Here is a 24,800-nt window from a genome sequence, read left to right as displayed (position 1 = left end):
GGTTCCTGCAGGGGCACACAGGGGTGTAACACCCTCGGGCTGACACTCTTGTCTGTATCATTTGTGTGTGTGTGTGTGTGTGTGTGTGTAAGAGTGGGAGGTGCAGCGTTTCTTCATGCGACCAGCAACTGTAAATTACCTGCTGCGCTATCCGACCACACGACACAGTTTGAGACGTGCAGCTCCTTCTGAATACAGACTGATGAACAACTGCATGTCGATGATCGCCCGTGCGTTCACAAAGAGAAAACTGAACCTATATTTAAATAAATACTGCAGTCAAGTATTCAGTACAAAGTGCCAGACATTTCCACAGTAGTCACAGTAGTGGATGGAGGACAGGGGGCCACACGGTGGTGGATGGAGGACAGGGGTCCACACGGTGGTGGAAGGAGGACAGGGGTCCACACGGTGGTGGATGGAGGACAGGGGTCCACACGGTGGTGGAAGGAGGACAGGGGTCCACACGGTGGTGGAAGGAGGACAGGGGTCCACACGGTGGTGGATGAAGGACAGGGGTCCACACGGTGGTGGATGAAGGACAGGGGTCCACACGGTGGTGGAAGGAGGACCAATCACTGAAAAAAAGTCTAGAAATGAGTGCAAAAAAAAAGTTTGCAAATGTGGCTCTGTGACTATTAGCTACAACCAAAGCTGCACCATGAGAAAATAAACCTCAGGCTCCACATCGCAGTTATGACCATGTGAGTAACTACGGGTCAGAAATCCACAGTCTAGTTAAAAAGACACCTCATGTTAATGTTGCTTTGTACCTGCAACGAAGAGTTGAGCATCGAACCATGTGACGAAGAAACAGGTAAATCTTGATTTTTATTGAATTTCTTTGCAAATTACACAGTAAGCCCCCTGCTGGCCGTTTAAGACCATCTGTCATTTTTCTTTAATCATATTTACAGCAGAATCCTCCTCAGATTAAGGAAGTATTTAGAGCAATCAATAAAAAAATAGAACTTTTCTTTTTTTAAATCCCAGACAGCTAAAACAAACTCAGCGTCCTGTTCAAAGAAAGATGTCCTCTTCGTCAAGTACTGTACTAACACCCGCAGCACACTCCATCCCCATCATAAATCACACAAACTGTGCACCGCCTCTACTGCAGGAATTGACTCGGTGACTGTCACAATTATCCGAGCAGATAATGTCTGGTGCTTAGAGCAGTGGTTTCTCAAATGAACTGAGAAAAGAAAAAAAGAAAAAGAAAAAAAGAAACATCAGACTGGCGTTGCTGTAATAGGCTTCTGAGCTTCATACAGCAGAAGTAATTAAAGGGAGAACAACAACCACCATTAACAAGACACTGGACGACAAGTGGAGGAGGACACAGAACCCCAATGTTCTCTTCACTTGACCTGGTCCGGCTGTGCCTCTCTGGTCTCCTTCATCTAACTTAAGAAACACACATGGGCTGTTTGTCCCTGAGGAACAGACAGGCAGTCCAGATTATCTTGTCTAAAGGAGGTTGTGATTTATTATTGTTCTTGTACTTTATTTAATCCTAAAGAAAGGGTGAACCCTTTCTTTAGGGTTGAAATCTCATGCCCTAACAGTGACCTGCTCTGTTAGAACCAGCTCTTGGAGGTGAACGACTGTCTGTTTGTCTTTCTGTCTTTTTTCCATTAAAGTTGCACCTGATTGGTCAAAATGTGGCATCTGTGTGTCCACTATGAGCATCACAAGGGAGGAGGGGGTGAGGGATTCAGGGGGGGTCACACAGGACAGCGATATGAGCATCACAAGGGAGGAGGGGGTGGGGGCCCATGGCTCTCAAAGTTCCAGAATCTCCATAACTTCAACTGTCCATCCAGTATCTCTACTGTCTCTCCATCTGGTGCTGCTCTCATGCACCGTAAACACACATGTTGTACACATGTACAACAAGAACACACCGGTGAGTGGGAGGTACAATCGTATAGCCGCGCTGAGCCGAAGGGAACAGGGGCCAGTAAGCAGTGAAACCAAAATATCAAAAAGCTTTGTGGGTGAGGAGCAGGACGTCGGACAAATCCACTCGACCAGTGTTTTCTCTCCCGGTGAGCCTCTCTGTGTGGGAGCCTGCTCTAAGCCAAGGCCCTAATTTAAGCGACGGTCTTAGGAAATAAGGTGAAGAGTGCTGTCCATCTAACACAAAGTGACTTAACTGAAAACTCCATCCTAACGTTGCCTGGCAACCTAATCTTCCGGGGCCTCCGAGAGGCAGAGAGGAAACAGGATTTAAGGTTGAGCTTTTTTAAACAGCTCATTTTGCCAGCTCTCTGAAAAGAGGCAGACATCCCAGCGGCACATTATCACCGAGCACACACACGCAGCGACACGGACACGGTCATAAAGCATGTGTCAAAATAAATTCCGACCATCAAAGGAGGAAACACTGGCAATTGTTCCTATGTTTGGGCCTAATGTCTTCATAATGACTGGCATTAAAATGGAGACTTTTTTTTCCCCATGTAGGAAAAATAAGCTCCAGGGCCTGAGGTGGTGAACAAGGACCAGACCAAGAAAAGAACCTTTTATTTTCTATTTTAAAACTGTAGAGAAAAGGGAAAAAATGGAAGTGGAAATTAAAGTGCAGGTAAAAAAAGTTTTGATTGCAGCAGTGGCTAATTAACCTGATTAAAAAAACAACTTTATTCCATATTTAATGCCTTCGCTGCAATAAGAAAAGCAGAAGAAATAGAGATGTGGTTAATGCCCGGAATATCAAGTGGAGGATTGACCTTCTGCCTCTTATTTTAACTAATTATTTTGCCTCCTGTAAAGTAAAAAATATTCAGCACACGTTAGATTTATTGCTGAACAACTTTCAGCCAGAAGGGTTCTGTTGAACTAATGAGAGCAAGAAGGAAAGTGTTGGGGGAACTGTTTAATTCTACTCAGTTACTTATGGTTATTTATTCAAGTGAGTAACAATTTAAATATTAAAAAAAAGTCAATGCTGCTTTTTAAACAAATCCCACTGCCTCAAGGACTTGCAAATAAGTCAGTGATTAATGCTCATCATGGTTTCACGTATCATCTGGTTATAATTTAAAAATTATAATTTAATGTAGAAAAGCGTAGCCAAACACTGTGTGTTTGTATTTAAAGTCCTCGCACGTTGCTCTCCACGTCTGATGGGAACTCAAGTGAAAACCCATTGCTGTGACTGTTTGTTTTCTGAGTCACATTTTTAACCTCTTGCCTTGAAAATCCTTGAAATACGTTTCCTCTGGCACTGGGTCTCTGCTTCAATTTCACACGGGAACTAACGAAACAACATTTCAATTTCTAAAGGCTGTTTTGTTCATCACTGACTTTTGACACGTTGACACCACGACAACATTCAGGTTTTGTTCATCACTGACTTTTGACACGTTAAAACGACACCACGACAACATTCAGGAGGAATAATGAGTTCGGCCTCCGCTCCGGTCCTCGCCCCTGATGTTAAAACACCTCCAAACTGCTGAAAAATGACACAGTACTGCCCAGCTGCCAAGGGACCGTCTGAAACGATACTACCTTACCTCTACACCGATATTATCACAAATTATTTTGCTGGTCCTGAAAATAAATGACTGCGTAAAAATGTCACTTCTTTTTCTATTAATGTGTTTGTATTAATTTAATCTGACATATTTCGTGGAATAATCTAAAGTCACATTGTACGACACGGTCCCTCCTGACAAGAAGGATCATTTGGGTCAGGAAAGAGAGAAATGAGAAGGACTGACAGATGAAATGTTTCAGAGTTGAGCGATCATTCACGCTAATGCTGCTTCTTTGATGTTTATTTTGGTCGAAGCCTGAGGCAAAGTTTGTGACAAACAAAGGTGAGTCAGTGGACAGGCGGAGAAGCTGAACCGTGCGGTTGAAAATCACAAAAATGCAGGGGTTCTGTTCCGCATGAACGGCGTTAATATTTATAAAAGTATTATAATTCAAGAGATAAGAACCTGGATTTCTAACGACTGAGTGGTCTGACGTGGAACGGAATAAACAAAATGAAGATGTGAGAGAAACTGTTAGTGTGGGACAAGTGAAGGAGACAAGGAGACGAGGAGTGAAGTGAGTAAAGTGGTGATTAATAGGTGATAAAGAGGAGCGAGGAAGGCACTGAGAGAGAGAGAGAGAGAGAGTACCAGAAAGAAAAAAAGGTCTGGGAGCACTGGGCTGCAGTGACGTGAAGCTCAAGGTGACGTCAAAGCTGCCCACTCATACATCACCCTGCCTGAGATTTGGGGCGGGGCCACGGAGCAAAGGCTGCACCGCACTGGATCCAGAGGCAGGAATGAGGAAAATGGAATTTTTGGAGGCTGAAAGCGATGGCACAAAAAAAAGAAAGCAAAAGAAATACCAAGCACTGCAATTAGCAAAAACAGAGGGCTGGTACAGGCTACGAAGGACAGAGAGGTGGTGTAAAAAAAAACACGGAAGGACAGAATAAGACGGGGGTTTAAAATGCCTGGAGGATGATAAATCAATGAGAGACGAACAGCTAAGCCCTGCCATCACATCACACACTTACTCAGCACCCATTTGTAGGTGATATCCTACAAATCATCCATAATGCCGCAGCCCTCTCTGACCTTAAGCTGCCACAGAGTGCTCCCATGTCACCCATTTCTCCTGATCCCCCTCCGGCTGAATGCGGCTGTTTACGTCGCAATTAAAGGGTCTGCTGAGGGAGCTGCGCCTCCTGTCCTCCAGGCCACGGTCCAGCTCCGACTGAGCCCAGCACTCAGCTATTACCAGGCACTCTGCTCTATACCTTTACCTCCGTGGGCATTTTGTCAGAGCCCTCGCCTCCGTCTTCACCACCTCTGACTTGGCACAGTTAACAATGCTGTTACATCATCTCTAACAAAAGTCGTGTGAAGTGCATTATTTCAAAAGAACCCGTGTTCAGAACTGTTTACTGACACAGTGCAGCCTCCATTCATCTACTGGTTTTTGCAGAGAATGTAAATTTGGACAGCTTTATGGACGTCTTTCTCAAAGTGCAGGGATTAGGGCATATCCTGGCCTCCACCAGAGACCCATTTTTACAATGCTGACACTGTTTCCTGAGTCTCAAAGAAACAGGGGACATGCTCTGGACAAACAGGGCAGGAGTTTTTTTTTTCTTGCTTGCTGAAGCAGCATAACCATCAATTAAATCTGGAAATATTTCAACTCCAACAAAAACGTGCTTTAAGCCGTTGCCTAGCAACAGCAGGAACAACCACCAAGGTGCTGGTGCAGGCTGTAAAACCAAAACAGCTCTGAGGACACGGGACCTGAGGGCGGCAGACACACTCCTCTAATTAGGTCATGTGACTTCATTCATGGTTATCCGTTTCCCATTCTTCCCCCTTTGTCTTTGCTGGAGCTTTTCAGGTGACAACTCATGAATCAATGACCGGGACGAAAACAATGTGATTGGTGCTCGCATCTGTGAACATCACAGAGGTCACACATGAAAAAAAAGACACGCCGCCTCTGTTGTGGCGAAACGCATGCAAATAAACACGCAACCTGCAGGCGTGTAACCAGGGAGCGCAGAGTGAGGGAAAAACACCCAGAGTGGAGGACACTGGTGATTCAGTTTTACATCACAGCGCTTGTATAAATAATCTCTCTTGACACATTTGATTTATTGCACAGCCAAACAATTAAAGGGCGACGTGGCTGCGCGAGTATTTGTCGCTGCATCAGCTCCCACACAATCACCATGGAACGCATTACGATACACACAGACACACACGCACGTTCATTCACTACAGCCTCGTTGTCCCCGGGAACCATCGCCACAACGTTCTTGACAACGGCCGTTTGCTGAGGTGCACAGTTCACAACTTTTTGTCATCCACGTTCGTGTAAATAACGAGCAGCGGTTCTGCGAGATGAACCCCCGACCAGAGGCAAAACACGCTCCAACAGGGGGAGCCCTGTGAGGGACTGTGTGCATCCAACAAGATTGAAGCAACGTGAAAATCCCAGATACAGTAATCATCTGCAGACCAGTGGCCTCCAACCTCTCGCTGAGTTCCAGTCTTCCGCGCTGATCCGTGAAGACTACAAATTGGCAGAATGCTGAGACATGGGAGCAGTGTGGCCGGTTATCACACGAATCACAATTCTATTAAGAAGAATTGTCTCTGAATTAGTCTGAGTCTCTGCCAGCACAGGCACAGAGGTGATGCAAAGTCAAAAAAAAAAAAATGGAATCCAGCCATGCTGTGGGGATAATGTGGATCCTCTGTTTCTAGAGCATCGCCAGCTTTGCCCTGTAGTATTGGTGCTAATAATCCAGGACATCATACAAATTTAGCAGGACAACGCAGCACTGGGCTTTGGCTGGACGCTCCGAGGCAAATATCTGAAAAGGAGATGAGATGGAGGGAGGGGGAGAGGGGGTAAAAAAGGAGAGGGATAGAACACTGGTAAGACAAGAGATTTGGTAAATCTCCTGACTGCAGGGATGGGAGGCAGGCCAGAGGAGCAGATGTGGAGTTAGGGTGAGAGAGCAGGCCAGCCGTGGAGAGGTAGGGGCGGGGGGTAACTGTAAGCGATCGAACGTGGAGTCAGCAGAACAGCTTGCATGAGCATGCACGGCAGCAAAGATGAGAGATGTCACAAAATGTGATACAGAGGGTGAGAATTAAAGCAGACGGGAGGAGTTAAGTGTGACAGAGAGGACTCCAGAGAAGTGAATGAAATCACTTCAGCGCTGGAGACACTGTGTGAATGGAAAGGAGAATTACTCATTGTATTTCCACACTGCGTGTATCTCCGATCGTGAGGACCATGGATCATCTCCTGAAGCTGCCAAAGTGCTCAGGGCCGCAGGGAACAGAGTCACAGGAAGTGTTTACACTGTCGGTGGTTCAGTGACGCCGTGGCTGTGAGAGGATTACAGCTGAACAGCAAAGATGCAAATGAACACAACAGTCAGCTGCAGCTCATGTCTGTCTACAGACTGACCACAACATTAATGAACACAACAGTCAGCTGCAGCTCATACAACATTACATCAGGGTGAATTTCAAGCCTAATGTCTGTGCGTTCTTCAGCTGGTGATCCTGGTTCCTACCACGGTCCAAAAACACGCAGACTGGGAACTGGGACGTTTATTTTCTTTGAATTCACCAAAGCTACGAGTGTTTGTGTCTGTACGAGACTGTTGAGGATGAACTCTGCCCTCTGGCCCCGACCCACCCTAGAAGACGATGATGAAGATGTCAGTTCTACAAGTTTGGTTTTGGGCTTATCCAAGTTTTCATTTCTAATTTATAACCACCAAGCACCTTTGTATAAAATGCCTTTAGGATTTGACTCCAACCCCATCCATACCGTAGGTGCATTATAAATTGTTTCCAGATTGACACGGCCTCTCATTAGTCCACATTCTTCACCTCCAACTCAACTCAAAATAACCGGAAAAATCCATGACATGAATGAAACATGAACCACGTCACCACCAGGTCTCTGAAGGGTTTCATGCCATTCCTTTGCATGCACAGCTCCTGCTCTTTCTGGCCTCATGCATTAACCCTCCCCCACCCCCCGCGCTTTCCCCACTGAACCTGCTGGAGTGTACATTCTCATTGGGCGCTCTGTGAAATGTGAGCATGGTCGATAAATGAACGATCAGATATTCCAAACAATAGGGCCTCAAATCCACCAAGAGCAACACACACACACACACACACACACACACACGGACCTGGTCCTGACATCAGATCAATTTTACCATGGTTAAAAACAAAAGTTAGTTCTACCAAAGGTGCAACTGTCAGTGTGATGAAGTATTAAAAGGAAAAAGGGAGGGGCTAAAGAAAAGTCATGTTCTGGGAGACAGGAACTGAAGGGGACGTTTCAAAAATACAGTCGGGGAATAATTTACCACGAAACACGGTTTGGCTATTTATGAGGACAGAGACATAACGGGTGGAGGGGGAAGAGACTGTGTTTCCACCTGTCTATGAATAATGGATGTGGCGACTGGGTTCCAGCATATGCATTTAGATTTACTCAAAGTGGTAAAGACAAAGAGAAGTTAATTCAATGCCAAATTAACCTTTAACAAATCCACACTGTGAGACGGTTGTAACAGAAGCCACGGAGGAAATGAGACGCGTCCCAGAGCAGGAGCTCTCCTATCAAACGCCTCACTGTTAATCTAATCACTGCAGTTCCAGGTACTGTGTTCCATGAGGCTGCAGGTATTAGGTCAGCTGGCAGGAACTGACACAGAGTGGTTTCAAATATACTCAAATATTATATTTACAGGGACACAGTTTTTTTTTTGTTTTGTTTTTTTTTACTGTATTTCATCCTGAGTTTAGCATTTGTGAGATGTGGACCTGGTTCTGGGCAAATGTTTGCCAAGAAAGACAACGTCTCCAGGCCATAATAAAGAGCCCAGCTGTCTGGTGTCCACTGTAACTCCTCAGTGTTGTTTCCTGGGAGCTTCATCACCTATGAAATTGTTTTAATGAAAAGATACTGCAGCGGTGACTAAGACAATGTTCATGACTTTTATGGAAGCAGCTTATTCTTCAAATCAGAAACCGTTGATAAACCCCCACATACACACACCTGAACTAAAACTGAGTGTTGACTATTTGTTAAAATTTTCTCCATGAAACATTTGTACAACACAAATCTTTTAACTGAGTGTTGACTATTTGTTAAAATTGTCTCCATGAAACATTTAAAAACACCACATTTGTACAACACAAATCTTTCGTAGCTGATAGGATTAGCTACCACAAATACAAGTATACCTTTCAGTTGCTGTTTCACCCAACACTGTCCCAAAGCAAACAGCACCGAGGTCGGTGTTTCCCTCCATTCCTCGTCTGAAACCAATACTGCAGAAAATTAAAATCACAGTTCAGCAAAATATGACTGCTCAGCGTAGTGATGGGTAAAGAGATATGTGTAGGAGTCAACAGAAGCTCACGCTGTCACTACAGAGAGACAGCTGGACTGATGTTAACACCTGTGTGTGTGTATTCTTCTTCATTCTTTTCCTATTGATACATAAAAGAAGAAGGAGAACCACAGCGTCGTTCCTGGCACCGCCGCAACACCGACCGTACACTGCTGACATCGATAGATGGATTACTGTTGGCCTGATGGATCCAGTCATCGCTACAGTATCCCTGCTGGCCCGCTGTATCTGCTTTAGGACTAATTAGAGACACTGCCGTACATTATCGTATGGCTGACACTCTGCCAATAGCATCCTGGAGAAGGGCAAGTGGCCAGAGGTGTCATATAAAATATTAATCAGAATGATGTCCTTTAATTAATGCACACACACACACACACACACTCAGAGAGAGCATCAGTTTTTTTTTCTCTCCACCTTGATCTTTGACAATTCCGCAGATCGGAACAGCAATTTGGCAAACGATGTAGGAAAGATGTTTTTCAACTTGATGAAGCCCTGAATCTCTGCAGGTGAAGTGTAAATGCCTCATCTATCAAATATTTAATCACTTTCTTTTGTCGTTTAGAAAAAAAAAATCTCACAGTAAACCATCATCATCATCCCTGATGACCTTGTTGAGTGACTCAAACTAAAAATATAAATGAACTGCAGTAGGAAAACACACAACACTGGCAGAACGGTTTACAGCTGGTCTTTTTTGTATTTCAGTTGAGCATCTGGTCCAATACTGACGCTGGTGTAGCACTGGTACTGATTTACATTAAGAAGGCAACGGGCCATTAGTCTGGACAGGTTAAAAAGACAGACACAATCACATCACACACACACACACACCCTATAAAGCCCCACTGTGGGAGAGAGAGGATCTGGAGCAAGTGCACAGAGAAACGACGACGGTTACATAAGTCAAGAGGATTGTCTGCGTTTGTTTGTGTGTGTGTGTGTCTCTGTGTGTGTGTTTATGGACATGTGTCGTGCAGAGCAGGAGGGCAGGCGGACCAGGATGCATTCTGCTTCATCACCGTGTGACAGGCAAAGTGCCTTTGTGAGTGGAAGACAGAGTAAAAGCGCAAAGGAAAATGAAAGAATCTCTTTGTCACTGCAGCTGCTGCCTCCTCACCTCTCTCTCTCTCTCTCTCTCTCTCCCCTCATCTTTCTCTCTTCTTTCCTCCATTTTATCCCACTCTTTGTCAACACACAGACACACATACATATCAGTTAAAAATGACTGTGAACCATTTGCCTCTGACGGTGTGAAAAGATGCATTGCAGTAACTGTGACTGTAATCACTCTCTTTATTTAAAAAATAAATAAATGCAGCTATCTCCAACCCCGCCGTCATTACAGCCAATCACAACGATGAGAGATCATCTGAACGCTGCAACTTAAATGTGATTTTAAATTATTTTAATTTACAGTTATCCAAGGTTACATAATTTTTTAATTATTTTTTTTTGTACCCTACAATCAAGGAGCAAATTGAGATAAGAGAGAGGAGCGATCACACACGGACTGGCCGAAGCCACACTCACCAGGAATAATTAAACAGCACATTTATTAGACTAAATATTTCTGTAATTTCACCAGCCGATTCCTTTTGCAGTTAAGATGAATAATTTATCAGTGGGAGAAAAAACAATCCTCACCACAACACCACGAGAGGTGAACACATGATTCCATTTACGTACAATCCCCAGTCGTACAATTCCAAGATATTTCCCAGTTGTCTGGTTTTTTTTCTCACATCCAATTCCGTTTGCAGACATATTTATTTTTCTACAGTGATTTCACAGGTGTGTCTTAGTTGACTGATAAAAAAATAAAACATTTCACTGCCAGATGCTTCAAATTAAATGTATAAAAACTTGGCAGAGAAAGAGTCAGAGTCGACTGAAGCAAACGCCTGTTCCCTGGTTCTCTTCATTCTGGTTCTTGGGCAACCTCATTCACACTGAGCACACAAAGAACACACCTACTATGATACACACACACACATGCCGATACAGTAAATGCACACGCACACAGAACACAGTCTGCTTCAATGGCTGTAGCCATTAAAAATGCATGACACTGCAGCAACAGTTTCTAAAATTGAGCCCCAGGACCAGCTGCTGATCACTGACTCACCGAGGAGAACCCACTGAGAACAATGTGTCTTTTTAGTCAATATAAAATGCCACAACAATCTATTTTATTAGTCCTACACCATGTAGGACAGGGTTAACTCCACATGTTATCTCTCTGGATGCTAATATTGTCAGGTCTGAAGCAGTGCCACGGGGGGTTAATGCAGCCCACATTGTCCCGTCTTATCAGCCATCAACGACACCCGAGTCTAATGTGAAAGCGAAAGCGTTGCCAAGCACCAGACAGGATGAGAAATCAGGCCAATAGACCCCAATCCAGGTTTAATAGGGGGCTTGTGGCATCGCTAACGCGAAACCTCTCACATCGCCTGTTCATCATTCACTCCTGCTGGTGTCTGGCCAACGGTTTATCGAAGAAATTAGCTGCTCCATCACAGGAAATACAAGCATGAGCTCCGACAGGACGTCGTCCTCTCCTCCGAGGACCGCCTGAGGTTGGACTCCAGCAGCAGAAGGAAGGAGGTGGTGGAGATAAAGGAGGATCAATGGAAATCTGCAGTTAGTACACGTTAGCACGTTAGCAGCTAGCTGCTCATATGTTAGGGTCTCCCACCTTTGCCAAGTCTGACAGTACCTTAGTGGACAACAAAAACACAGTGTGGCAGATTTAGCCGGGGTTGCAGTCTGAGCCAACTGTCGGCGGCGGCGTGATGCTGCCTTTTCCGATCTCTGCAAACCCTGCCCACACAACACCAGGGATCTGAGTCACGGAGCTGAATGGCGGCGACCACGCTGGATCTGCTCCTCTCTTTCTAATTTTTATTCCTCCTCTTCACTTTTCTAAACTTAGCGGCAACTTTCGTCAGTCCACGCTGACTTCGTTGCTCCACTCTCCCTGCTGCTCTGCCCACCGTCTCCTGTGGCTGGCAGGGACTGGCAGGCGTGCTAGTTCTTCACTCAGTACCAGGAACTCGCCAGGAACACGTGTGCAGGCTTCTGTGCTACCTCCCATCTGAACGGCCTCACATTGTGTTGGTTCTACATGTGGAACCTCTGGTGCTGACGGCATGTGCCGCTCCCAGCCGGTCTGCCCACTCCCACTCTGGATGTTACAGTCACTCAGACAATGCACTATACAGTCCTTTGTCTGTGAACAAGCACGAGTACAGCCTGTGTCTGCGCCTCTGCTCCTCTTCATAAATCTGAGGACTAGAGATTTGTCTCCAACGTTTCTCTCCCTCCCCCATCGCTCCCCCACTTCACACCACAATGGAATCCGCATTCCGGCTCAATCACACGGAAAAGCCCAAACAGCCCCTCAGCCAGTCGTATTACGCACACAGACACACAAGCAGGACGTAAACAGCCTCACGCAGACTTCAGTGTAAGCATATACACACACTCACAGGCTGAGAGCGGGGGGGTGGGGGGTTGTACGCATGACAGCCATGTGGCAGGGCCACATAAAGCCTCAGTCATCACGTCATACGACACGTGTGTCTCTTCCCTACAGGCGCTCAGCGTGACGGCACACCGAAGGGCAGCTTCCAGCGCAGCAACAGGGGGCAAATATCACAGCAGCTAACAGCGGGGTGGAGGGAGCGAAACGTCAGATTTACACAGATTCTATTGACGGGCAAACACCATCAGCGCTCCACGCCGCTCAAGTCGGTGTTGGACAAAGGCTTCATTCAAAATCCATGGAGTGCTTGGGCAGGCGGCGGCAGGGCTTCAGTCACTCACCAGATATTTACAGCCTCCTGGATGGAGCTGAGGAATATTTTTAAACGTTCCTGAGGTTTCTGACAGGGAGAGGAGGAACGAGCAGAGAAACACTGCAGACTTATGATGGTCTGTCAAGGTCGACAGAGAGAAAATTAGACAGCAGATCCATGTCGGTTATTTGTGGGATCAGGTCAGAATGTGCAGACATATCCTTCAAAACTACGGTTGAACAAGAGCCGTAGATGCACCGAGAATTGATTAAATCACCTTTGATACCATACAGTAAGTTGGAACGTGGTGAGGTTTGCAACCAAAAAAATCTAAAATCAGACAAAGACCTATAGCCTATATTTGTAGCTGAGAGGTTAAAGGTTAAAATCCACCTGATTATATCAAGGAAGCCAATAGTGAAGCACCAGGTATAACAGGGGGGACACTTTTTTTATTTCTCTTGTATAAAATATAAGCAAAACAACAATGTGATTTAAAGGCACGGCCACTGCCTCTTCAGTGATGTAACACTACTGTACTTTTACTTATTACACGTGCAGGTTTTTCAGACCTGTTTATTATGTACTCCATTATATGCCCACAGGCAACTCTGGCCACACGGCCACGTTGGCTCATTAGCTTCAACAGACAGAGATGCTAATATTCTCCAGCTGGAGTTGGTGTAGTTGAATATATATACGAGGAAATTAGCCACGAGCAAACAAGGTAAATAGCATGAAAAAGACCAGGGAGACTGAAATGGAGATATCAGAAAATATAAGACAATGTACCAGCTTCTCTGGAGTAATAGATGGTTGGCCTGTCTAAGGTTAAATGTACATATATATACATATATATACATAAATGTATATACAGACATTGAAAAGTTTGTGATGACAGTCACATCCATAGTTCTAGAACCCATGGGTTGCCTGTGTGTCAGTGTCATTCTAGAGGACCAAGGTGAATAACGTCATAGCAACAGAGAGCGGCCAATAGGAGGAGGGTAGTTCAATAGCCCATGATTTTCCTGTAATCAGGTTTTTGTAAAAGAATTTACAGTAAAGGTCACTTTGATCTGTAAGTCACCAGCTACACAGTACGTGGACATTTGGATTTCTTTATGCGCCGAGCATCAACGGAGGGCGAGTACATCCTTAAATCTTTTTATGCCCGGCCACATTTGGCTCCGAGCACTCCGGGCAGACAGGTGCATTACAAATATCGCCAGACTGAATAAACTGATTAAATGTCGCACACATCACAGCTTAAAGGAGCCCAGCAATAACGCAAAAAAAAAAAAAGTTAAGCCTTGCAATCCATTATCCTGTGAGCTTGAGATTAGAACAGACATCACAGACTGGAGAGAAGTTTCCAGACACTGCACGCAAAAATGTCATACACATCGTCATTAAAGGAAACAGGGAGTTGTAACCACAGGCTGCCGAGCAGCTCAAGTGTTTTAATTCCAAGAAAAACAAAAAGGTTGCTATTCCCCACTCCTCACAGCATTGTAGAGTGTAATTAAAACACTGTCCTTAACTCGCCTCTACCCAAACATTTTGGAATGTTGAGCAAACATTGTTCTCCAAATTACATGACACTTTTTTTGAAAAGCCTGAGGCACTTCACAGATTTTTTTTCACCCATTGATAACCATTGACTCACACTCCCAGAAAGCCTTGCCAGAGAACAGCTACCAGGAGTGCAGCTGCCAGCCTAGACACACATTAGCATTTAAAGCCCAGGATCAAACCCTAACCTTTTGGCTTGGAAGACGACCCACTGTACCGCACCTACAGCCAACAAATACAAGAGACTGAGAGGGGGCTGGAGGGGCTGGTCTGCCAAAAACCTCATTTACAATTCCAGGGAGTCTACAATTTATTTTTTCAATATTATCTCCACAACATACTCTCCGTCTCTCTCAAGCAGCCACTGTGTTCAGATTCTGTAATTCTGCAATATAATTTAGCTGCAGAGCTGGACCTGCTGTGTTTGAATGACTCCTCCAGTAGACGGTACCTTCATTAGCCATGTACTGCATTAATGGGCACGAAGGTGGAACCATCTCTGGGCTGCAAATCACTGTGGTTGCAGTATCTGGGATGTTAAGATATAAAAATACAAACTCACTCCTTTGTTGAAATCAGTTTCATTTCTGGATTCACTCAGATAGACATGACACTACATGGTATCACGACTCATAATACACTTAAAATACAGTTAGAGTTCATTCATTTTGTTTACGGCAGAAAGCCAAAATGAAGCCGACTTCAGCAGCGATAGCCGGTGATTTAAGCATTTAAACCTAGTGAGGGAAGTGTGGACTACAATAACCTCAGACGTCGTTTATTGATGAGCAGCACGTCGCTGAGCAGGTCAAGACACGACATGACAGGATGTTTATTATTTAGTCTGCCCCAATTCTGAAGCGGCAGTGGCAATAATTAAATAGCAACGGGACGCTATACCCTGAGATTTTTTTTTGAAGGTTTTGTGATTTGATGTTGAGCATAAGCATTAAGGTGCACAGGGTTACAAAAGGCATAATAAAAACAACCATAAAACGTTAAAACATGAAGGGAGCGCAGCCCTCTGAGACGGAGTGGAAGATTACCTACAGTAGCTGCACAGAAATAATGAGCTGCAGAGAATCAGCAGGGGGACGAGGAGCACGGGAGGAAGAAACGCCAGCAAATCCCATTTGAAAAATCCAACATTACTTAAGGTACAAAACAATCATTAGACTGGGATTAGGAGTGGAAGATGATGTTTTTGTAAATGTGTAAGTGTGCGTCTACAAACAGAGTGAAACAAGGACGAACTACTCCAGCGTCTCTTCACTTTTCTTCAGTCAAAACCACGTAAAGGTCACCTGAAGGGCAGATGAAAAAAGCGAGGCATCAAACTTCCAACCTGACACTACCTATTAGACTCATGGATGCCACATTTCAACACCTCATAACGTTGAACAAAAGTGTCAGGGCACATAGACACATTCCAACAAGACTGTCTGCTTTTTTTGGTTTATTTTTAGCTCGAGTAGATGCAGCATTTTTATTCTGTTACTGTGAGGCTTCTGATTCAGCGAGGGGGCACCTTGACAATAAAACCAAACACGACGTCATTTAGCGTGATTTCAGCTCTATCCTCGGTCAACAGGAGACGTAGAAAGCCTCGGCCCAGGACCTGTGGACACAGTCGTGCTCACAGACCAGATGTCTGGTCTCGACGGTCTGCCCGCCGCCGTACACTCTGGGTAATTGAAAGACGTGCGTTCTCATTCAACCTCAACAATGGCTTTAATTTGATCTTTCCAATCCAGCGCTCTGTCCCTGTCATGTGGGATTTGACACATGACAGTTACATTTCACTGAGACGCTACATCTACAGCTCACACTGTACAGTGATATGTCCTTAAAAAGACTGGACATCTGTCCATGTGATATCTGCTCAGAGCAGCCGTGGCTGAAGAGTAAAACAGGGTCTACGTTGTTAGATCTTTACTGAACAGTCTCAAACTCAAGGCCCGGGGGCCGAATGCGGCCGTTTTGTGCAGCCCGAGGGATCTTAAAAAGCATTTTGTAAAGTCCATGCAGCAAGTTTCTTAACCTGAGAAATTAAAAGTTTTTATAATCAATCAAATAACAATAAGAAATTTCAGAAACGTGTGTTAGTCTGTTATGGAGTAGTTACAAAAATAAAACACATTTTAGACTCTATTCTGTTTCTGAATGTATCAGAGTCTGAATGACATTATTTTAAAAAATTGCCAGATGATCTTTAAATAAAGAAAGTAAATGGATATGACAGGATTTTCTTTGAATGAAGTAAATTAGTAAAAATTAAGCACCACCGCGAAACGATATTCAGTCACAGAAAGTGACTGATCACAACAGGGCTGTGAAATACATCCAGATTTGATCCATGCCTCAATCCAGTTTGTTTCTCCACTGAAGTAGCTTCATACGTCCTCTTTAAAGAGTGATGGCATTCAAATCTCCGGGGAGTCAAACCACGTGTCATTAAAGACTGACTCCATACTTCACCACAGTTTGTAATCAATAGGAAGGATCACATGTAACACACACATGCCATAACAACCGGCTCTGGTATCTTGACACAGGCTCGTCTGGTGCAGAAGCTTCTGGACAAACCCCTCTGGTCACATGACCACTGTTATAGCAGAACAGCTCATATTGACTCAGACCAATATCAGTGTAAATCAATACACGAGACACGTGGTCTTCACAAGTGTCCCAGCCAAGCACACGTTTGTCGTCTCATCACCACCTGTCCATAAACGAACGCCGTTAGTCATTTTGCGGGGTGCAGTTTTAAAGAAGCGCTGAGCCTCATGTGACGTTCAGTTAGAGTTTGGCTAAGAGCCCCTTCAGCAGAAATCACCAGTTTTTACCGCCGTACTTTCCAGCATCAGGTCTTAAAGCAGTGCTGTCCAGCGTGTCCATATGAGGGCTATATTTAGCTCTCAACTGTGGGGGCCAAAAATGGTCAGCAGTTTCTACTGGATCCAAACGAATTGTGCAGACAATACCAGGTGGTAGGTGTAGGTCCTAGATACAAATACTTGTAATGCTATCTTCAAGCTAACTTGTTTACCATCTGATCAGCCTGTCAAAACATTATGATAAGCTCCTCCAGCAGCATCCTATACTGCAGTATGTCATTTTTTTTTTCAATCACCGGCTGAGAGCCACTGCAGCAGCTCCGCCCTCTACGTGCAAAACCCTAACCCATTTATTCTCTCCAGACGCCACGACACTGTGTATTTACAATGACCTGCTCAAGCGTTGCCCTCTGTCTGTTGGGAATAATTAGTGCACAGTTTGGTGACCTCTCAGCCATTGTTGTTCTGTATCTCACATACACCGTACTGCAGTGTGGTTCTCTGTTATCTTGTTGTGCAGTGTGTTCACTGAATTCACAAATATCTCCTCTTTTTCCTCTACCGGCTATGCTGCGAGCTAACGTGCTAACCATTATCATGCATTGTTAGCAGATGTGTACTGTGAGTATACACCAAAAATGTACATTCCTTGCAAAACACAACAAAGTCTGAACAACAATTATATCTAGATGTTTCCAAGGAGCGCCGGCGACGCGGTGTAGGTCGTACAATAAAACCAGACAATTACCCGTATATATTGATCAGCACTGAACATTAATGACACCAACATTCAGTACAGAGCACAGCAGCCGCAGCAGCACAAGCAGCTTGACTCCTGTGTTGTGTCTCCTGCCGTCTCTGCCGTCGTCTTTGCTGCATTAATCGCCTGCACGTTGCACAACCCCAGGTCTGAGCTGCCATCCAGAACACTCAGCAAACTCAAAACTGCACTCGGAAACACACAGACCCCGTGTGGCTCAATGCTCAAAGGACAACTGTGTCGAGATGTTTCTGCTTGTTCTTCTCAACAGATTACTGGAGCAAATGAATTTAAAAAAAAACAAAAACACGGACAATAAAGAAGCTACACTAAGAGGGGGAAACTAAATCACGACTTCATGACAGTAGTCCCAGCAAAGAGCTAAATCAAAGCCAGTTACTCCACGTGGAGGTTCTGCAGTTCTGTACTCCCCTCCGTAGCCTGTGCTCGTGTGTGTGGTCGATGTTGTTTCTATAACCGTGCAGTTGCAAATGTAGTGTTTCCCACTTTATCTATGTCACTGCGCGTTCGCTGTAATATATGCGTGTGAGTGTCTTTTTAACATTTGTATATTTCATCTATCATCCGACGTTTGACTTCCACTGGAACGTACGAGTCCCACGATGTCCTGCTCCTGCCGATGAGATAATCTGGCAGAGCACGGAGTGACAATTTGATCTATTGATCTGCGTGGCGCCCGCTCTCAGGAAGTGTCTGAGTTATAGCACTGCCATTTGCTGTGGCCACCACCATAGTGCGAGGCCGACTCTCTGGGAATTCACAAACAAAGCCACTGTACCCCAGGTGATTAACACGTTTGAAAAATGCTGTTACTTATTAACTATGGACAGTCATTTCTGACAGAGATTTAAATCGGTCCAAAATACGCACAGAGCCAGCAGAGGGAGCTCTTCCCTCAGTTTATAATTTGTTAGGTATACAGAAAACAATGACTAACGTGTTTTTTTTTGCGCTTTGGGGGATAGCGAGCTAATATGCTAATAGCATAGATAAAAACAGATTCTACATGCACATTAGTAAAAGTACAGTTGCTCATTGGCTTTTAATGCCTCTGTGCCTGCCCAGGAAAAACAACACTTGGCTGTTGTTGACACTCTAATGTTCTAATGTCCAGTGAATTAATTACTGCTTTGATTATATATGTAGTACTGAATATATCAAAGGGTTACGTGATTATTCTGTGTTATCAGAAAAAACATATTATGCTGATTTATGGAGTACTTATTTAAACTCAAGCAGTAACCCTCAGTTTTAAATAGAAACTAGTTAAAAATGTCTGAACAAATACTTCTCATTCAAGGCCGTTTAATATATTTAAAGGTTAGAAATTTGTTAGGTATACAGAAAACAATGACTTTTTTTTCAATGAACGTTTTTTTTGCGCTTTGGGTGATAGCGAGCTAATATGCTAATAGCGTAGATAAAAAAAGATTCTACATGCACATTAGTAAAAGTACAGTTGCTCATTGGCTTTTAATGCCTCTGTGCCTGCCCAGGAAAAACAACACTTGGCTGTTGTTGACACTCTAATGTTCTAATGTCCAGTGAATTAATTACTGCTTTGATTATATATGTAGTACTGAATATATCAAAGGGTTACGTGATTATTCTGTGTTATCAGAAAAAACATATTATGCTGATTTATGGAGTACTTATTTAAACTCAAGCAGTAACCCTCAGTTTTAAATAGAAACTAGTTAAAAATGTCTGAACAAATACTTCTCATTCAAGGCCGTTTAATATATTTAAAGGTTAGAAATGCCAAATTCTTAGACCATAATTTTAGTATCAAGCCTGTCGTCTCCGTTGAACACTAGCAGCCTTTCATATTCAACATTTTTTACGCAGATTATTTCTATTTTATTTTGAAATAACAGTTTATAAGCCAACCGTAATCCGCTCTACTCTCAAAAAAGTCCCACTGCTGTTGAGAGAGCAGTGTGTGTGTGTGTGTGTGTGTGTGTGTGTGTCTTCATTACCATACACAGATCAATAACAGTTCTATTCTTGGCCATTAGATCTTAAAGAGAGGGGAAGCCTGTCTCTCTCACTCAGTCCTATCTCTTTTCTCTACGGCCTCTTACTCCCCTGGACTCCCTTCTCCTCCAGTGGTGCTCCTGAAAAAAAAACAAAAAAAAAAACCTCTCTCCCTCTCCCTGACAACTCCCCCCCCAACCCTCCTCCTTCACACAAAACCAAAGGGACTTTGTTACCTTCCCAGCTGGACAGTGAGGCAGTAGCAATGATAGAGGATCAAACACAGTCTTTTTTGAGGGGGGATTACAGAAATGAGCGGCTGCAGGGTTGGAGCGATCGACCGTCTCCCCAGTGGAATCACTGTCGCACACACAAAGCGACACGTATGCGCCCACAGACACCTACACACACGTCTCCTGAGTGAGCTGTAATACCCTGTCCTCCGCCGTGCTGCCAGGCTGAGGCCCTTGATCTGCCACTTCCTGCAACCCTCCGTGGGACACGGTGCAGCCAAATGTCTTGGCAAGGCAGCGAGAGACAAACAAGCACACCTACCCACAAACATGCACAGAGGAGACTGACTATGATTGGCCGCAGAGTGCAAAATAATTACCCGCTGAATATAGATGCTTCACAAAAAATATCAAATCTGCACAAACTTCCCACAAAGAGCGCACCGGCTTCAGCAATTTGTACCACTGAGCATCTTGAAAATCACCTCCTCGTCATCCCTCCTCCATCTGCTCCTCACTGGTATCATCGCCATCAGATAAGGTAACGGAGCGGACTAAAAAGCAAACGACAGGCGAGGGGAACAGAAGAGGAATAAATGAATGACTCTCAACTCACCTTCCCCCTGACTCAGATAAGATTCAATCTGATCCACATCACTCAAACACAACAAAGATGGCTGCGTTCTTTCAATTTCAAAGTGAGCAGCTTCAGCTCACAGGAGTGGCCTTTCCCCCAAAACCAGGAGGAAGAATAAACAATCTCACATTACACTCAGCAGTGTATCAATGCTAAAAAGCCAGAGTTGACTTAGTCTGGAGCTGAAAGGAAACCAGACAGCAGAACATGGGCGCCGTTATGTTTATTCACCAACCCCTGAATCAGCCCTGTTTTATTACTTCATATAACCAGGGGGAGAGATTTCATCTCTGATCTATTTATATACAAATGTACTGCTGCAAGAACATGTCACACTTTGTTTGAGGAAATTCACACTTGCTGTTTGAGTTCAGAAATCTTCAGGAAATTCCTTTGTTATCCTTCAAGTCTTTCTCAGTTTGCCAAGAGACTTCTAGCAACCCAGGATAGCAATCATTGCCCTTGGATCTGTAAATGTTGCCTGTGCATGCTACATAGCGACATTAGCTCTGTCACTGACCGTTGTCTTGTTTGCCTCTTCCTGATGCATCGGACGTCGTCATTAGGAGACAAACCTGGACTGCAGTTTCCTCGAGACATCAATATGTCAGCTAGTTTTGTTCATTTTGAGTGAAATTTCTTGGACGTCAAACTCTAAGACTGCCGTCATCTTTTGAGAATGTTGCCAAACGCAGCTTTAAAGACTCAAACTCTCATCTCGACCAGCGTCTACGGATGTACTCTAACCTTCTCAGTGCAGGTGAACAAGTATGAGTCACAGCCACAACTGTGAACAGGTGGGAGCTAAGAACAACCAGGTGGACGGCTCTTCATCACACTGTAATGAGCTGGCAAAGGTTGTGGGACAGGCAGGAGAACACATGGAGGACCTGTAAAAGCAGCCTAAGACAGAAAGTCGCGGGCGTTCTCAGAAGCTCTGCGACTCCCCGTGGTGCCCTTTTCATCGCAAGCTGTTGTGTCCCTGTTTGTGTAAATGTCCTCATATTGCAAAAAAATTAAATAAATAAATAAAGGCTGAAAGGAACTGCCTCAACTGCTCTGCTTAACTGAGGCTGCATTTGCATTTTTATGATTCTGTAGATTTCTTTACCACGTACGCCACATGCACATATCCAGAGCGGTGACAGAACGCTGCAGAAAACTCTCCACCACACTAAAAATACACTGAACAGTCGACTCGACGCAGACATCCATTCACTTACCGGCTGCCGCCTCCAAGGGATGCAGTCACCCAGAGGAGTCGCCAAAGGCCAAAACAACATATAACAACTTAATGGAAAGTGAAAGGATACAATCTGAGAGCTCCACTCTGGCTGCCGATGGCCAGAATCTTCTGGACTGGGTCAAAAGCCATGGCCGACGGCTGGTAGGGGAAGCCATGACGGACAGTCTGGAAGGAGGAGGAAGAAAAACCATTTGAATTTCACAGCAGGAGTCAGGCCTTATAGTAGTTTTTTTCATTTACAGATTCACATCTTTGTGTATTAAAGAGAAGAAGAATCTGCTGTATCATCTGAAAATAAACCGAAACAGAAAATGAGCAGAGCTTTTACACCACTGCCTCTTGCTTTCCAGTAACCAGAGTATGCCTTTAAAAACTATTTCCACGTCAATGTATTTTATTAAATGTCTTGTATTTTATCAGAAAGAATCTAACAGAGAAAATATCTCCAAACAGTTGACATTGTTGATCTATTAAAAAAACAACTCTTTATCTCTACAGATGCATGAGGACGATGTGTCGCCGGATCTGCCCACGTTTCAAGTACTTGAAGTACTTGAGAGTAATGTTGATATCACTGATATATCATTGTTGTATACCTAGTAAACAAAGAGCTGAGATTAAAAATAAGCTCAAAGAACTGGGGGCTAGAGAAATAAATGGTCATATTTTGGTCTAATGATTCTATAATTTGATATATCAGCCATATTTTCAGTTTCTTTTCTCTCATCTCCATCTCTATTTAATCCTGTTTTGTTTTTTTCTCACAGCCTCCCACATGAAGTCGTGATTACACTCAAGTCTGAAAATAAAACATACAGGACACATACGTGAGAAACCACTGAGGAGTTACTGGTTACAGGGGCCTTCGTATCATAAGACTGCATTTTTTCTTTAAGTATAATGATGATGATGATGATGATGATGATGATCAGAGTTCCCAGCGTCCACCCTCCGTGTACATCTGTGTGACTGCAGCTTTATGGCAGCAGTCAGCCGGTGGTGGGCTGCTGGATTTGTTTGTTTTAGCAGCAGAAGGCCACAGCACATTACATAAGAAGCACTCAGTACAGCAGAGACACCTGTCTTCCTCGCAGAGAAACATTACAGCGTGTTTCTCTCCAGACAGAGTGTGGAGGTGCAGCAGAGATGGATCTGGAGGCTTTTTCAAAAGACACTTCAATCAGACGTCTGGCTGTTGATCGACACATTGAGGGCTGCGGTGACAATCAAACCTGAAATCTCTGCTGGGCTTTTCTAAACACTGAACTGAAACACAAGCGCTCAGATGTGTGTCGACCTGTCATTATGCTTTCTAGTTTGCACTTTATACTTCAGACGACAAATCCTTTTAGTTCCGTCTATTCTTAGGACGACTGCAGTTAATCTGAGCTGAGGTAGAAATCCTGTTACTGGTGTTATAGGTGACTCACAAGTTGGCAGCTACAACGAAGGGAGTATTCTAAGATCGGGAGCAGAGGTTCTCAAACACACATCTTGAAGTTACACAAAGACATTTTTCAATTAGTCAATGGTATGATAAAACCCCATAACACCCCATAATACTGGGGTTTTTAATAAAATATATACATACATATTACTTATGTCAAAGTTATATATATATATACACGCACAAACACTGGTTCAAAAGAAAAAGTGCTCGCTATTGGCATATCAGCACATCTTGGCATCCACATGTAGAAACACTAACCAAACAAAACCAAGAGAATAAGTCAATGTCCTTCTAACAACACAGACCTTCAGCAGTCTCCAAAGGACAGTCTAATGTCTCCCATGAAACAAAGACAGGGGACTGTCCTACAAGACGTTTTTGGTATTTTTCGTAAATCACCATCAGTATAGTGATGGTCTGATGCTGTAAAAGCAGCTGTGCTTTAAATAATTATGGTCCACCGGGGAAACATTTCCCCTGTACTGTCCTGCAGTTTACTGGCAAACTGACAAAGTTATGGCAGAAATGATTTAGTCCAACTCCAACTCCAAAGTTTTAGTGACGAAGTGAGGATTTTAAATTCTTCCAAAGTGATGTGTGGCTCAGCAGTTAACTCAAGACGAAAACTTCATTTTCAGTTTTTCCTACAGCCTCATTCTACTGCAGTGATACCTGAACCTCCACAGCAGAGACAGGACTACTGTGGAGCCCCTTATGTCACTGTTATTCTCTTTGACAAAAAAATAAAATATTCCCCTTTGTGGGGATATAGAGATTTGCATTACAATAACCACAGATGAACCACAGCAACATCCAGTGCACTGCTGAGGCAAATCAGACACAAGAGGGCAAACTACTTTTTTCATACTGGCTCCCACTCTCTGCAGGCGCCACCAGTCCCCAATGGATCAATAATGTGGGGGTAAGGTAGAGTGGTGTGTTTGAGAGAGAGAGGAAGAGAGAGAAAGAGAGAGAGAGAGAGAGAGAGAGAGAGAGAGGGAATAAACAATAAGGTGGCATCGGCCTGCAGCCACTGGTTTACTAATCTCAGCCCAGCGTATTATGCAAGAGAAAGGATCAGTGTGGCCCAACCCCTCTATATGACGGTTCATGGCAAACACACACACACACACACGCCTCTTGCACAGAGGGGCGGTGCTCCCTGTGATCATGCAGTGTAGCAAAAACATGATCCATGTGATATGACCACATGCAAAGCAAATAGGAACTTGGCAATGTTTATCATCCTGCTCCCAGAAACGCTTTCGTTTTTGCGCATCCTGGAGCAGAGACGTACGGTACACTAGAGGGAGGGGGGGG

At 44.2% G+C, this 24,800-nt stretch overlaps 1 protein-coding gene across 3 annotated transcripts in view; it reads right to left on the bottom strand.

Annotated features, from left to right (window-relative positions):
- Positions 1–24,800, bottom strand: part of stxbp5a (syntaxin binding protein 5a (tomosyn)) — a 74,612-nt gene that overhangs the window by 39,514 nt on the left and 10,298 nt on the right. For all 3 annotated transcript variants that reach the window (XM_017033687.2, XM_017033690.2, XM_008313297.2), the window contains one exon: positions 22,098–22,195. In XM_017033687.2, the coding sequence (XP_016889176.1) occupies positions 22,098–22,195 (98 nt within the window). The remainder of the gene's footprint in view (positions 1–22,097; positions 22,196–24,800) is intronic.

This window comes from Cynoglossus semilaevis, chromosome 7 (assembly GCF_000523025.1).
Source record: "Cynoglossus semilaevis isolate Cse_v1.0 chromosome 7, Cse_v1.0, whole genome shotgun sequence".
Classification (NCBI taxonomy): Eukaryota; Metazoa; Chordata; class Actinopteri; order Pleuronectiformes; family Cynoglossidae; genus Cynoglossus; species Cynoglossus semilaevis.
This window is presented reverse-complemented; position numbering and strand designations above follow the sequence as displayed.